The 14,172-nt window shown below is 34.9% G+C and overlaps 1 protein-coding gene across 4 annotated transcripts in view; it reads left to right on the top strand.

Annotated features, from left to right (window-relative positions):
- LOC113514209 (P protein-like) overlaps window positions 1-14,172 on the top strand; it is a 62,564-nt gene that overhangs the window by 9,737 nt on the left and 38,655 nt on the right. For 2 of the 4 annotated variants that reach the window (XM_052892981.1, XM_052892980.1), the window contains exon 2: window positions 1,823-1,982. In XM_052892981.1, coding sequence (XP_052748941.1) covers window positions 1,831-1,982 — 152 coding nt within the window. In that variant the 5' untranslated portion in view covers window positions 1,823-1,830. Of the gene's footprint in view, window positions 1-1,822; window positions 1,983-10,648; window positions 10,812-14,172 lie in introns of those variants that run through there. The other 2 variants (XM_052892983.1, XM_052892982.1) reach the window with 1 other exon arrangement.

Genomic DNA, 14,172 nt, shown 5'->3' with positions numbered 1-14,172 from the left:
TTAATTAAAAAAATGCTGTTAATATTTATTAGGTATAATTTATTTTGACGTTACCAAAATAACAACTGGGCGATTAGAGTCGTCAAGTAAACTTTGTCGGGAAAAAATATGTATAGGGGCACAAACATTTTAGAAATGTTCAAATGGGACATGGCACAAAAAAGGTTGGAAACACTGGGTTAAGCGATAATTTATTTGTTTATTTAGGCACAGCTACAGTGATACAATTCTCATTTTTATTAAATTAAATATTAAAGCTTTATACATTTAATTACATTCAATGTATAAAGCTTTATAACTAAGTAATTGTTTTAAAATTGTACACCGTTAATTGCTACACAAAGCTATATGTATAAAAATATAATCTATCAATTGAATACACAACTTACATCTATGTATTATAAATATTAAAAAAACAAGACCATGTATTGTATTGTAAAATCTTTATTGTACATAATTTACTTATATTTTTATTTATTTAAAATGTATTATTCAGTAAAATAAGTAGACGGTTATTCTATTGTTATAGTAATTACCTAATTATTATAACAATTATATTAAATGCAGATTCTTTACAGTCTTAAGATAATAATAATAAATAATTTCTGAACAAAAATGTCCAAGTCATTACAATTATTGTACAGTCTGTACATGCGAAACAGGGGATCATTAAATGTTACATTGTTATTTCATGTACATTGTTGTAAAATACATGAAATAGTTTTAATATTCTCTCATTATCTCCTGTTTTTAAAGAAACATGCCTTAACAGATCTATAGCGTCCCACTTTGAATTTACAATTTTATATAACATGTTGTATATTGTCTTGAATTGAACGTCTAGATTTTAATGTAGTAATTTCAAAGAAATTTACTCGAATTTAATATGTTTTTAATGGGTGATAATGAAGTGGTAACTCCGCCTGCGCTATCGGTGTACGCTGGCGAGGCACCAGTGAGGGAGGATAGGTGACGATGAAAGCAGGTCAGTTAGCTGATTGTGACAAATTAAACAACAAATTAGTCACGTTAGTTTCCAGGGGGAACCACGTGGAGGTCGACCTGATAGGGTATTGTTGGCAATGGGGCTATCAAACTCCATTGCTAACAATCCATTCCCCCCCCCCCAAAAGCACACCGCGAGGAGGTTGACCTGATAGAGCATATTGTTAGTAATGGGATTGCTAATCCCCATTACTATTCAATCTCTTTTCCACCCCATAGGAGACCATGAAATTATACGTTGTTGGCGTTCGCGGATATCCTCGGTGCGCTTGGCTTACAAATAATAATTAGAAATTATGTTTATTATTGTATTTATTTGTATTGTCTTTATGTATATATTAATATTATTATAATATCTTTTTAAGAAATGATTTCCCTACGCAAGAATAGTGCAAAATAGACTTTATGTGTTATACCAATTGTAAAGCAAGTGTATGTTTTAAAGAATTGTTCGAAACAGTTGTAGTTACATTTAATTTGGCCCAAATTAAAAGTACCCGTAATAGGCCAATCTTTTTAGTAAAGATTGTTGCTCATAGTGGGCATGCAAGCACACCATCGTGCCTACCCTAATAGGAGACAGACGTGGCAGAGCTGTTTCAAAGGCGTATTTATTGGGGGCGGAGGGGGGGGGATGGATTATGCTCACCCCAAGTAATGTCCAGTGTCCATCTATGTGAGAACGCAAAATAATATGGCGAAGACTAAGTGCATATGCCCTTTAGTAAGAAGTCTGCCCCTCCCCCCACCGACTTACAGGAAACTTTTGTACAGTCTCCTTCTGGTAAGAATCTTCTCATATTTTTTTACATTTCAGCTCTAAATATGGACAAATCAAACGACTTGGCTTCGTCCACCATATTCTTCATCGGATCAAGTTCAGAAGAAATTGGCAAGAAGAAACCACGATCTTTCTTCAAGAAGAATGGTGTATTGAAGAACTCGTCCGTATCTGCTGATACAATCGATTACAATAGGTACGTATTCTCCTTTACCGATTTCGACGATTATTTTTTAATCGATACAATTCACTATTCATATTGATATAGAAAAAACATATTCTTATATGGAAACATCTTGAATTTTAAAATGACTTCAAAGCTGGCGAAAGCCGCGGGAAACAATCAGTAATCTATACCAATATTATAAAGAGGCAAAGTTTGCGAGTTTGGATGTTCAGTACCGATTCATAGCATCTTTATTTAAATAGACTTGTTTACAAGAACTTTTAAATCTTCGGGATATTCTTCGGTACTACTGATCCGATTTTAAAAATTCTTTCACTGTTAGAAAAGCACGTTTTTTTTATACAACTAAGAATGGCAAACAAGCTGACGACCCACCTGATGAAAAGTGGTAACCGTCGCCTATAGACATGAGCAGTACCATGGACATAACAGAGTATGCTGTTTCGCCCATGATACTCCCTATGCGTTGCCATTCCTGAGGACTCAGATGTTATTCCTCTATACCTTGTAAATTCACGCCATATCCCACCCTTCAAACAGAAACACAGCCATGCAAACACAACTGCTTCACGGTTGAAACACGAATGGGACAGAGGTACCCAAGCAAACGACTTTTGTACAAAGTCTCCCTCTGGTTCTGTTCTTCCTGAGTGCTGAAGACTACTTTTTTTTTATTTTGGTAAATATATATTTTCAATAATTATTCACAATAAATATAATTGAAGTCGACAAAAATTCTATAATATGGCGTGCGCTGCCTGAACGGTTTGAAATAAACGAATAAAATATATAGGAAAAATATTCAGTATATTTAGCTTTAAAAAAAATTCGCGACATCCTATATCTAAGTGTAATATCCCAACCAATAGTTGGGTTTTATATTAAAAGTAAAATACATTTTACAATACTTTCATTTAAAAATCTTTGGGAATATTGGCGCAGTACTTTCACACACGCCAAAATAACAGCCTTACTAAAATGTGTTGAAACGTTTAAAAGTTATACGAACAAATATTGCACTCGTCTAAAGCCAGGGCGGGTTTTTTTTTGATGGGTGAAAATGGTTTGGTAACCCCGCCTGCACTAACGGGATACGCTGGCGGAGCACCAGTGAAGGGTGACAGATGAGAATGAAAACAGGCCAATTAGCCCATCATGATTAATTCATCAGGAATTAACCATGATAGTTTCCAGGGGGAACCGCGAGGAGGTCGACCTGATTGAGTATATTGCTAGCAATAAGATTCTCAGTCTCCATTACTAACAATCCCTTTCCCCCCGCCAGGGCGGGTTGCTAATTTATAATAATTAGAATCTACTTTACACACTTGAAACATTTTATTCACGTCTGTACTCATCTATTTTTAGTATAGTTCAAGGTCATTGTTCACACCGGTTTATTCCGGTTGGACGCTGAGTGTGAGATAAAAAAAAAGCAGGCAAGAGCGAGCCGTCTCACCAATAAATAAATATAATATACTAGTACCCGCGACATTGTTATTCTTAATTTCATGCCAATTGTAATATTTTGGATCGCTCAAAAGAACTAGGACCAATTCTGCGACGCCAATTTTATAAATCTATCCCTATGTAATATTTTAATTTTTACTAGTTTCTCGAAATTTGTATTTTATGAATCCATCTATACTAGTATAATAAAGAGGAAAGATTTGTATTTGTATGTGGTATATGTATGTTTGTAATGAATAAGCTCAAAAACTACTTTGCCGATTTCAAAAATTCTTTTACCATTAGAACGCTACATTCATCCTGAGTAACATAGGCTATATTTATTGCTAGGAAAGATTAGGGATCCTTACTAAAATTTTAGTAACGTAACTCGAGGTGTAAAAAAATGCTATAAAATATCTTTCGTCGCATGCGCTGCAGAAATTATTGGTGATAGAACAAAAGTATGTTCTACAATATTGATGAAAATATCAATAACTACAAAAAACTTCGCGACACTATATGTCCAACTATTATCGTTATGTCACAATAATCACTGTTTAAAATGTTGTAAAAACGTCCACCTGTGCGAAGCCGGGACGGGCCGTTGGCCATAAAATAAATTAATAATAATATTGACTTAACTCTATTATAAATTTACTTCATATTGGTTCTTGAAGTAAAGATTTTGTTGTAATATCAAATTTTAAATGTAAAGATGATTTTTTTTAATGGTAACCCCGCCTATACTATCGATATATGCTAGCAGAACACCAGTGAAAGATGGTAGGCCTCCATTGCTAACAATTCTTCTCCCCCCAGGGGGCCGCATGGAGGTTTTTTTATGGGTGATAATGGAATGGTAACCCACCCGCGCTATCGGTATACACCAGTGAAGGATGATAGACGGGGATGAAACAGGTCAGTTAGCCCATCGTGACGAATTCAACGAGAATTGTTCACTATGGTTTCCAGGGGGTACCACGTGGAGGTTGACCTGATAGTGTACATTGCTAGCAATGATAGATTAGACATTATTACTAACTATGTACCGCCGTTGCCGTGTGGTCCCGGCATAGAATAAGCCACCCCTTCCTTTCCCGTGGGTGTCGTAAGAGTCAACTAAAGGACGGCGAGGTATGGACAGCAGCGTAGTTCTCAAAATATCTCCAAAGCCTAACAGCAGTTGCCAATCCGTCTTCCAAGCGTTGCAACTACTGACAAAACCCCCCAAAGGGGAGGCATATGTAAATCAGTGGACAGTTAAAGGCAGATATGGTGATGATAATGATTAACTAGGGATAGTTCCAACCTCAAAGACAGGTTAAGAGAAGTGACGTCTCAGAGTCGACCACATTATCCCTATGAAAGAATATGTCGTTGGTAGGCCCTTATATGTCGACTGTGACATAGTAAATTAAAAAAATCTTGTATGACTAACATGGGTGTAAACCCCATTAATCACATAAAAATTTATTAAATTTACTAACTATGGGCAGCTTGACAGTTTTCCAATGGAGGCGACCCTTCGGAATCACAATATTTCATAATAAAATTTAATAACTGGACATTTTCTAAATATTTTATTATAATTCTGTCAAACTCGACAACTTTACAAGTCAATATATCCAAGTCCGGATACTGGCTCATGACACCAATCAATGGAATGCCAAGCCGATGACAGTGGAAGAGGAGCCTGTTTGGCTAGCTCCTGTAAAAGTCCCTTCGACGTGTTCGAGCATAATTAGAAGGCGCTCGAACGGATATCGATGTCAGGATGTTCCGATTATATTAAACACTTTTAATTGATATTTTATGTCTATTAAAATTTTATAATAAAATTCCCCAGCACTTGAAAAAATTACCAACTAATTGTTTTAAATCCCAATTACAAAAATGGCTTATTAACCATTGTTTCTCTTAAATTAATGAATTTATGAAATTAAAAGTGAAACGAGTGCTCTATACTTATAATAAATCTGTAAAGAGGTCAATTCTGTACATGAAATATATTTCCAAAATAACTATCAGGGGCTGATTAGTGATCGATGCTGATGCCAAAAATGCAATTAGTAAAATTGTCGTCTCTCTGTAAGTCTGTATGTTCGTTATAGAAACAAAAACTATTCGACGGATTTTAATGAAACTTGGTACAATTATTCTTCATACTCCTGGGCAGGTTATAGTATACTTTTCATCACGCTGCGATCAATAGGAGCAGAGCAGTGAAGGGAAATGTTGGGAAAACGGGAGAAGTTACTCCATTTTTAAGCTTCCGTCGCGTGTGCAGCCTTAATGGCCACTTTTTAAAATGTAAAAATGTCCACCCGTGCGACGCCGGGACGGGCCGCTAGTTAATTAATATTATAATAATATTGTTGACACTAATCACATACCTACTAATACGTATTAATATCAAACGAGATGAAGTACAGTAACTGACATGAAACTGTATTTGACATATTGTTTTTTTTTTCTAAGAATTGTTAATTTAATATTTAAATATTTTAAATTTTGCACGCCTAATTGTGGCTAAATATGTGGACATAATATTACTTTATCTATCTGTGTATTTACCATATTTATTGCAAATAAATATTCATTCATTCATTCATTTATTAAAATATATATGGTAATCCCGCCTGCTCTAACGGTATACACTGGCGGGGCACCAGTGGGGGATGATGGGTGAGAATGAAATGGCAGGTCAGTTGACCCATCGTGACGAATTCTCTTGGAGTTGGACACGATTGTTTCCAGGTGGAACCGCGTGTAGATCGACTTGACATGGTGTATTGCTATTAATCCTCATTATTACCAATCCCTTTTCCAACTCACTTGAAGTGGAGTTATACCCTACCATGTCCCATAAGAACTTACTGGAATATATCGTCATAGTCGTAGAATACTGACGGATCTTTACTATGATCATATATGTAGTAGGATACGTAACATAGTATCCATACTGTTTTTGATACAGCCACCATATAAATTTTCTCCATCATGAGTATGTATTTTAATTCATGTGGATTCTAGATAATCGCATTACTTTCAAACTTACCGCGAAACATATTATTATTACATTATATTATATTACTAGCTGACCCCGTAAACGTTGTTTTACCACTTATTGCGAAATATAAAAATCGCGATTAAAAGACAGGGGTTGATCGTAAAACGATGAAAATTTAAAGTTGTATGTATTTTTCAATGCTAAATCATAATAAATTAAAATGGAAATATTTGTTAAAAAATAAAAAAAAAAATTTGGGGATGGTCACCCTTATCATTGAGGGGTATGAAAAATAGATGTTGGCCGATTCTCAAATCTACCCAATATGCACACAAAATTTCATAAAAATCGGTAAAGCCGTTTCGGAGGAGTTTGGTAACACGAGAATTTTATATATAAGATTACATTATCGAATATTTCACAACAGAACTATTAGAAATATCGCCTAAAAAAATACAGGTTTGTTCTAAAACATATACAATTTTAGAGCAAACCTTTTTTATATCACAAAGTCGCCAATAATAGCATACAGCCCCGTCTGATGGTAAATGGTCATGTACTATTTTAGGTGCTCCAGTAATTGTGTTAAATTTTATCTATGAGCTCTGAATCCCATTTTAAATTAAATACGCTCTTTTGAGTCTTAATTTACAACTAATAATTACATTATAGTTGCGCCATCTATTTAAATCGATATCTGTGGTATCTCCTTTTAAGGCCGTATCTACGTGTAGCCGTTAATTAGTGCAATATACAGATATATCTGTCTCTATCTATGCTACGTTTGCATAGTGTGTATAAAGAGGCGAGATATTAAGATCAAATATAGCTCTTATCTATCAAATCCCAACTATGTTGCTACAAGGATAATTGTGACGTAGATTTCGCTTTTTCTATGCGAGATTATCCATACTGTCATAAAACAATATGTACATAAATTTCCTTTTAAGTATTTATACCTTTAAACAATAAACAAAGACGTATTAAATTTTCCGCATAGGAATTATCGAATCGTTAGTTTTACTGTAGCACTTTTATTTTCATTACATTTTTATGTTATTGTCAATTTTATAAATTTGGAAATTATAAAAATTGGAAATTCTTTATCAATTTTATTAATTAGAAATTATTTATTTAATTAGTCATTTAGTTACTAATTTTATGAATTTGGAAATTATAAAATTTGTCAGTTACTTACTCATTTGATTTTAGATATTATAAAACTATTCAATTATTTACTAATTTTATGAATTTCTAAAATAACATACCAATCTAGTAACTAACATAACATAACATGCAGTGCAGTATTTTACCGCGGTACCTCAAATTCATTTCATTTATAAACGGTGTATCTATCCCATTACTGGGGGGTTAGTTTTTTTTATGGATGATAATTGAATGGTAACCCTGCTTGCGCTATTAGTTTAAACTGGCGGAGCACCAGTGAGGGGTGATAAGTGAAGATGAAGCAGGTCAGTTAGCCAATTGTAACAAATTCACCAATGGATCAGCCGCGATGGTTTCCAGAGGGAACCACGAGGAGGTCGACCTGATAGGGTATATTGCTAGTAATTGGGTTGCAAATTCCCATTACTAACAATCCGGCGTGGAAGGGATTGTTAGTAATAGGGAGATTAATTCCCATTGCTATCAATATACCCTATCAGGTCGACCTCCACGCGGTTCCCCCTGGAAACTATCGTGACTAATTTGTCGTTGAATTCGTCACGATGGGCTAACTGACCTGCCTTTTCATTCTCACCTATCACCTTTCACTGGTATCCCGTCAGTGTATACCGATAGCACAGCCGGGGTTTCCATATCATTTTCACCCATTAAAAAAAATATTACTAACAATCCCCTTCCCCCCGGGAAGTAAGTTAGAAATTGATTATAACAACAATATTTAATATACATAATATGTTCGAATTTATAAATATTAGCAAGCCAAACAATAACAAACAAACAGACTGTCCGCCTACAGCCATATGTCCGTGTATAACTGATAAGGACGGACCAGCCTGCCTACGTTAAACATATAATATTTACAGGACCAGTATTTGCCCGCGACTTCGTTTGTGTAATTTTGGAAGTAAAAAATCCATTTGACGGTTAACCGCTAATGACGCCTCCTAACCGACACACTTGGGGGGAGAAGAGGTTGTTAGTAATGGAGATTAGTAGCCCCGCTGCTAGCAATACACCCTGTTAGGTCGACCTCCTCGTGGTTCCCCCTAGAAACCATCGTGATTGATTTATTGTTTGATTCATCATCCTATCATCCCTCACTGGTGCCCCGCCAGTGTATACCGATAGCGCAGGCGGGGTTGCCATTCCATTATCATACATTAAAAACTAACAAACTTTCACAAGTATCACAGAAAACAAACTGGCACATCCCCTCAAGGAGGGGGGAAAGGGATTATTAGTAATGGAGACTGAGAATCCCATTGCTAGCAATATACCCAACTAAAAGGCCGGCAGCACACCTGCAATGCCGTAGGTGTTGTGGGTGACCATGGGCGGCGGTAGTCACTTACCATCAGGTGAGCCGCATGCTGGTTTGCCCCCTGTGTTGTAAAAAAAAAACTAAATCGACCTCCTGGCGATTCCCCCTGGAAACTATCATGGTTAATTCTTGACGAATTCATCATGATGGGCTAACTGGCCCGTTTTCATTCTCATCTATCACCCTTCACTGGTGCTCCGCCAGCGTATCAGCGTATAGCGCAGGCGGTTACCATCCCATTTTCGCCCATAAAAAAATCCTCAAGGAGGAGTATTCGGCAGTGGACAGTTAACAGCTGTACTGTCAGCATCATTAATATAAATACTCAAATTGATGTAAAAAATAATTTCTCCATGTAATAATATTTTTATTACATATAGAAATATTTTTTTATAAGTTAAAAAAAAAAGTCTACAACTATTTTATTAATGTCAGTTAGGAGATATTGATATATTAAAGTTAGTTAATAGTTAAAAAATACACCTAATTTTTAATAAAACCTTGTAGTACATAGCTGTGGAAATCGTATTCAATTTGGTGCAGTAGATTTTGCGTGATAACAGAACAAATATTCAGAGAGAAAAAAAGTAAAAAAAAATATTGTTTTGCTCTTATTAAAATCACTCATATTATTTATTTATAAGTTTTCTACGCACAGACGTCGTTGAATTACAAATTTATTATATATATTGATAAACTCCTAAAACGTTGTGACGTTGATTACTAGATAAGGATGTGTCCTTATCTATTAATCAATGTTATTTGGCCTATGTAGACGAGGGACTTTTTAAACTGCAGACAAAATAAATGTTGGCCTCGTACATACTTCCAGACTTAATTCCCACGAGAGATGATCGTCGGTGTGCATAATATTAACGGCGTAAGATTCCTTCTAAGGTAATGTTCCTTATAAATAAATTCTTAAAGAACTTGAAAACATTCTCAAGTAAACCACGTATGTCACGTGATATCGACAGTTGTACAAATTTTGAGGATTCTTTTGAAATGGATACGGTTCACTTCAGTGCCGAACCCATAGCAATTTTGTGAAGGTTGAAAACGATTTATTATGAAATAAATTTAAAGGCACAAGAAGTAGATATATATATCTGTATTTGAAATAAATGACTTAAGTATAACTTATTAAAATGAACTTTAAATTGAAAAAATCAGTAACTTATTAAAATTAATTTCAGTTTGAACAATAACAATCGATTTTTTCGCATTCTTCTTAGTTGCAATTGCATTTTAAATTAGGAGGTAGAATCATAACTGCTCATATCTATAGGCGACGGTTACCATTTTCCATCAGGTGGGCCGTCAACTTGTTTGCCATTATAATTTGCATAAAAAAAAATCAAGATGAAAAAAATATTTAAATAAAAAATATTTTTAATCTTAATAAATGAGGGAACTATTTCCTCTTAATATACTAAATAGGTAAGATGTTAATTATAATAGCCCCGTATATTCTAAAATATAATTTGGTTATACTTTATTTATCATTATTATATAATTAATTTGCTGGATTCTAATCAAAGTTCAAGGTCTGAACGGACATTCAAATCACTAGGTCAGTGGAAATATTAAACTGAAATAAAATTCAGCGCAAACAATGTACAATAAGTAGGTAAAGTTTGAAATGCCGTTGTTTAATAGCAAAAAAGCATCAGTATTTACAAATAAGTTCAGTTTGCATGTAACCGGTGTGGTGAACGCGCGCGCGCGCCCGCCATTTTCAGTGCCGACATTTTTATTATTTTTTTTTTTATTTAAAGTGCGTTCTTGTGTGCCAGTGTGTTCAAACTTGAAATGAGTTTTTATTTATTATAAAAAGAGAAATCTTTGTTTACGGTTTTGGATTCCGGTAAAATTAAATTTATTATTTTCTTCGATTCTGTGTTATGAAATAAATACTTTGTGGGTACAGAGGAAATTATTGATAACCGAAATGTATGAGTTACTTTGTAACATACTTTTTAGATACGTTCCATAATAGGTTCTTTTGTTGTTAGAAAATAATATATCCATAGATAACTTGACCGTAAACTTTGTTTTCAATGTTTTCTTTTATCGTGACGACTTTGTACTCGTTTCACCATTTAGCAATTCCCATTTCGATTCCTACCGCCATAAAAGTACTCTACGTATCATACTAACCTACTGTTGTTTGCCACAAATATTTTAATCTCTTTAACAGCTATTCAGTTTTGTGCAAATATTCCATTAAAAATAACCAAATTTGAAATTTTATCATACCGTTTAGAAACTACTATACTTATATCTGTCTATGACATACGGACAGACAGATACTAATAGTACCGTTCCATATCTTTTTGAACAATCTTCATTTTGTTCTGGAATTTTTAACTATGATTTCAAATTCTATACTTTTAGGTCGATACCTAAAAGTAATAATAAAATATACCTACCTACATCATATAAATAATTTTTCAATCGATATAAAAATTAATCAAATACTTTTTTAATGTTTAATAATTCTACCGATTTTGATGATACTTTTTGCAATCTATGGGCTTTAATGACGTTTTTTAATTTTATTATGATCGATTTTTACACGCACTTCACTCCAAATAAAGTTTTCTACTATAAGTGGGGTAGGTACATACTGAACAAAAAATTATTTGCAATTTAAGGGAATCGAATCCACAACCATCTGCGAGGCAAAGTTAGTGTGTTAAGCTACCAAGGTCATTCTAAATATGTCAAGCTTGCAAGGAATTATATCATTAGCAAACTAGCAGCACGCCCCAGCTTCACTCGGATATATAGATATTTTTTTTAATAAAATACTATTCGTGTTACCCGCTAATAATGTAGCTTAACATCAGATATTTATTTTTTTAATAAATCCCTTAATAACAAAAAATTAAATAAGTATTGCTTTTTTTTTTAATGAAATGGTATCTATACGTTGGCGAGGCACCGGCGAGGGATGATAGGTGTGAATGAAAAGGCAGGTCAGTTAGCCCATCGTGATGAATACACCTAGAATTCAGTACAACGCTTTATAGGGTGACCACGTGGAGATTTTTAGCAATGGGATGAGTAGTTCGTATTAATAACAATACCTCCCCTCCCCCACTTTTACTTTACTATTATATTAGCCTAATTAAACTAGCGGCAATATAAAGCGAAAATGAAAAATTTGCTAGCACATTTTGTAAAACACTAAGTTTTTTTTTGTTTTATCGAGTTAAAAGGATTTTGTAAAATAAGTCCACCTTTAAACGAAGGGTCAAAGGGCTGGATTCAAAGATTTAAAAATAAAAATTATCAGTTTTTTTGCAATATTATTTATTTATTTAAAAAATTTTATTAACTAAATGAATTTTTTTTTATACAACTTAGAATGGCAGACAAGCTGACGGCCCACCTGATGGAAAGTGGTAACCGTCGCCTATAGACATGAGCAGTACCATGGACATAACAGAGTATACTGTTTCGCCCATGATACCCCCTATGCGTTGCCATTCCTGAGGACTCAGGTGTTATTCCTCTGTGCCCTGTAAATTCACAATACAATACAAATGGCGGACTTAATGCTAACAGCATTCTCTACCAGTCAACTATACCATTTCTCTCTTCATTAGTATAAACAGATATGAGTTAAGATTTTTTTTTTAATGGATGATAACGGAATGGTACACCCGCCTGCGCTAACGGTATACGCTGGCGGGGCACCAGTGATAGATGATAGGTGAGGATGAAAAGGCAGGTCAGTTAGCCCATCGTGATGAATACACTTGGAATTCAGCACGATGGTTTCCAGGGGACACCACGGGGAGGTCGACCTGTTAGGATATATTATTAGCAATGGAACTGATAATCCGCATTACTAACAATCCCTTCTCCCCCTATCAGTTAAGATTGAGATGGAAGATTCAATGCATACCGTATCTGTTACTCATCAGCCAAGGACTTATCAGACACCGGAAGCTTGACGTATCTCGAACCGCAACATGAGCTAGATAATTTTTATCTGCGTCAGTAAGATAACAAAGGCGGGGGGAGGGGAAGGGATTGTTAGAAATGGGGATTAGTAATCCTATTACTAGCAATATACTCTATCAGGTCGACCTCTTGGCGGTTCCCCCTGGAAACCATTGCGATTAATTCATTAGTGAGTGTGTCATGATGGGCTAACTGACCTGCGTCATTTTCGCCTATCATCCTTTACTGGTGCCCCGCCAGCGTATGCCTATAGCGCAGCCGGGGTTACCATGCCATTTTCACCCATTAAAAAAACCTGTTTTCACCCTCATATATCATCTCTAAACGTTTCACCTGCTTATACTAATAGAGCAGTTGTGTTTTTTTTAATAGATGGTAATGGAATGGTAACCCAGTCTGCTCAATCGCTATACGATGAAGAGCACCAGTAAAGGATGATAGGTGAGGATGATAATACAGTTCAATTAGCCCATCGTGATGAATTCCATCACAATTAACCAAGACGATTTCTAGGGTGGAACGCGTTGAGGTCGATCTGATAGATTATATTACTAACAGATCTCCATGACCAACAATCCCCTTCTCTCAGAGAGAAATTATTATTCCATTTACATCACTTGAAAGATAGAACTTCCCTTTTTTTAAATCGGCTCAAAAACTATATATAGAAGTAAATATATATATATATAATAGGCAAATAAACACGGGATGTAGGTAATTAGTTTGTCGTGACAGTTCACAATGAAGCGTTTAGTGGAATTAACAGGTAGCTAACAAGCGGTGATCGCAAACTAGCTCAAGTGAATTGGAATGATCAAACATGTCTACAGTCGCTTTGTCACACACATATAGTAAACACTTTATATTATTCTCAATTTCGTGTATAATATAGTATATGTCATATATGTGTAAGTATATTTGTTATTTAGATATATTTATTCGTTTGTATATGTATAAAAAAAAAAATTAGTATGTATGTATATCAATAATTAGTAGTACCGCATTCGAGTATTCTGACACTTCCCTATGGTTGACTGGGAGAGACCATTTTCTATCAGGTGGGTCGTCAGCTTGTTTGCCATTCTAAGTTGTATAAAAAAAATACACCTGGAATTCAGCACGATGGTTTTCAGAGGCGACCACAGAGAGGTCGATCTGACTGGATATATTGCTAGCATTACGACTGGCAGTCTGCATTAATAACAATTCCTTTCCCCTGGCCCTATGGATTTTTAATAGATACAATTTACTAT

This window comes from Galleria mellonella, unplaced genomic scaffold, assembly GCF_026898425.1.
Source record: "Galleria mellonella isolate WM207_F2 unplaced genomic scaffold, CSIRO_AGI_GalMel_v1 utg172, whole genome shotgun sequence".
Classification (NCBI taxonomy): domain Eukaryota; kingdom Metazoa; phylum Arthropoda; class Insecta; order Lepidoptera; family Pyralidae; genus Galleria; species Galleria mellonella.
Note: the sequence above shows the minus strand (reverse complement) of the source record. Positions and strands in the feature narration are given on the sequence as shown.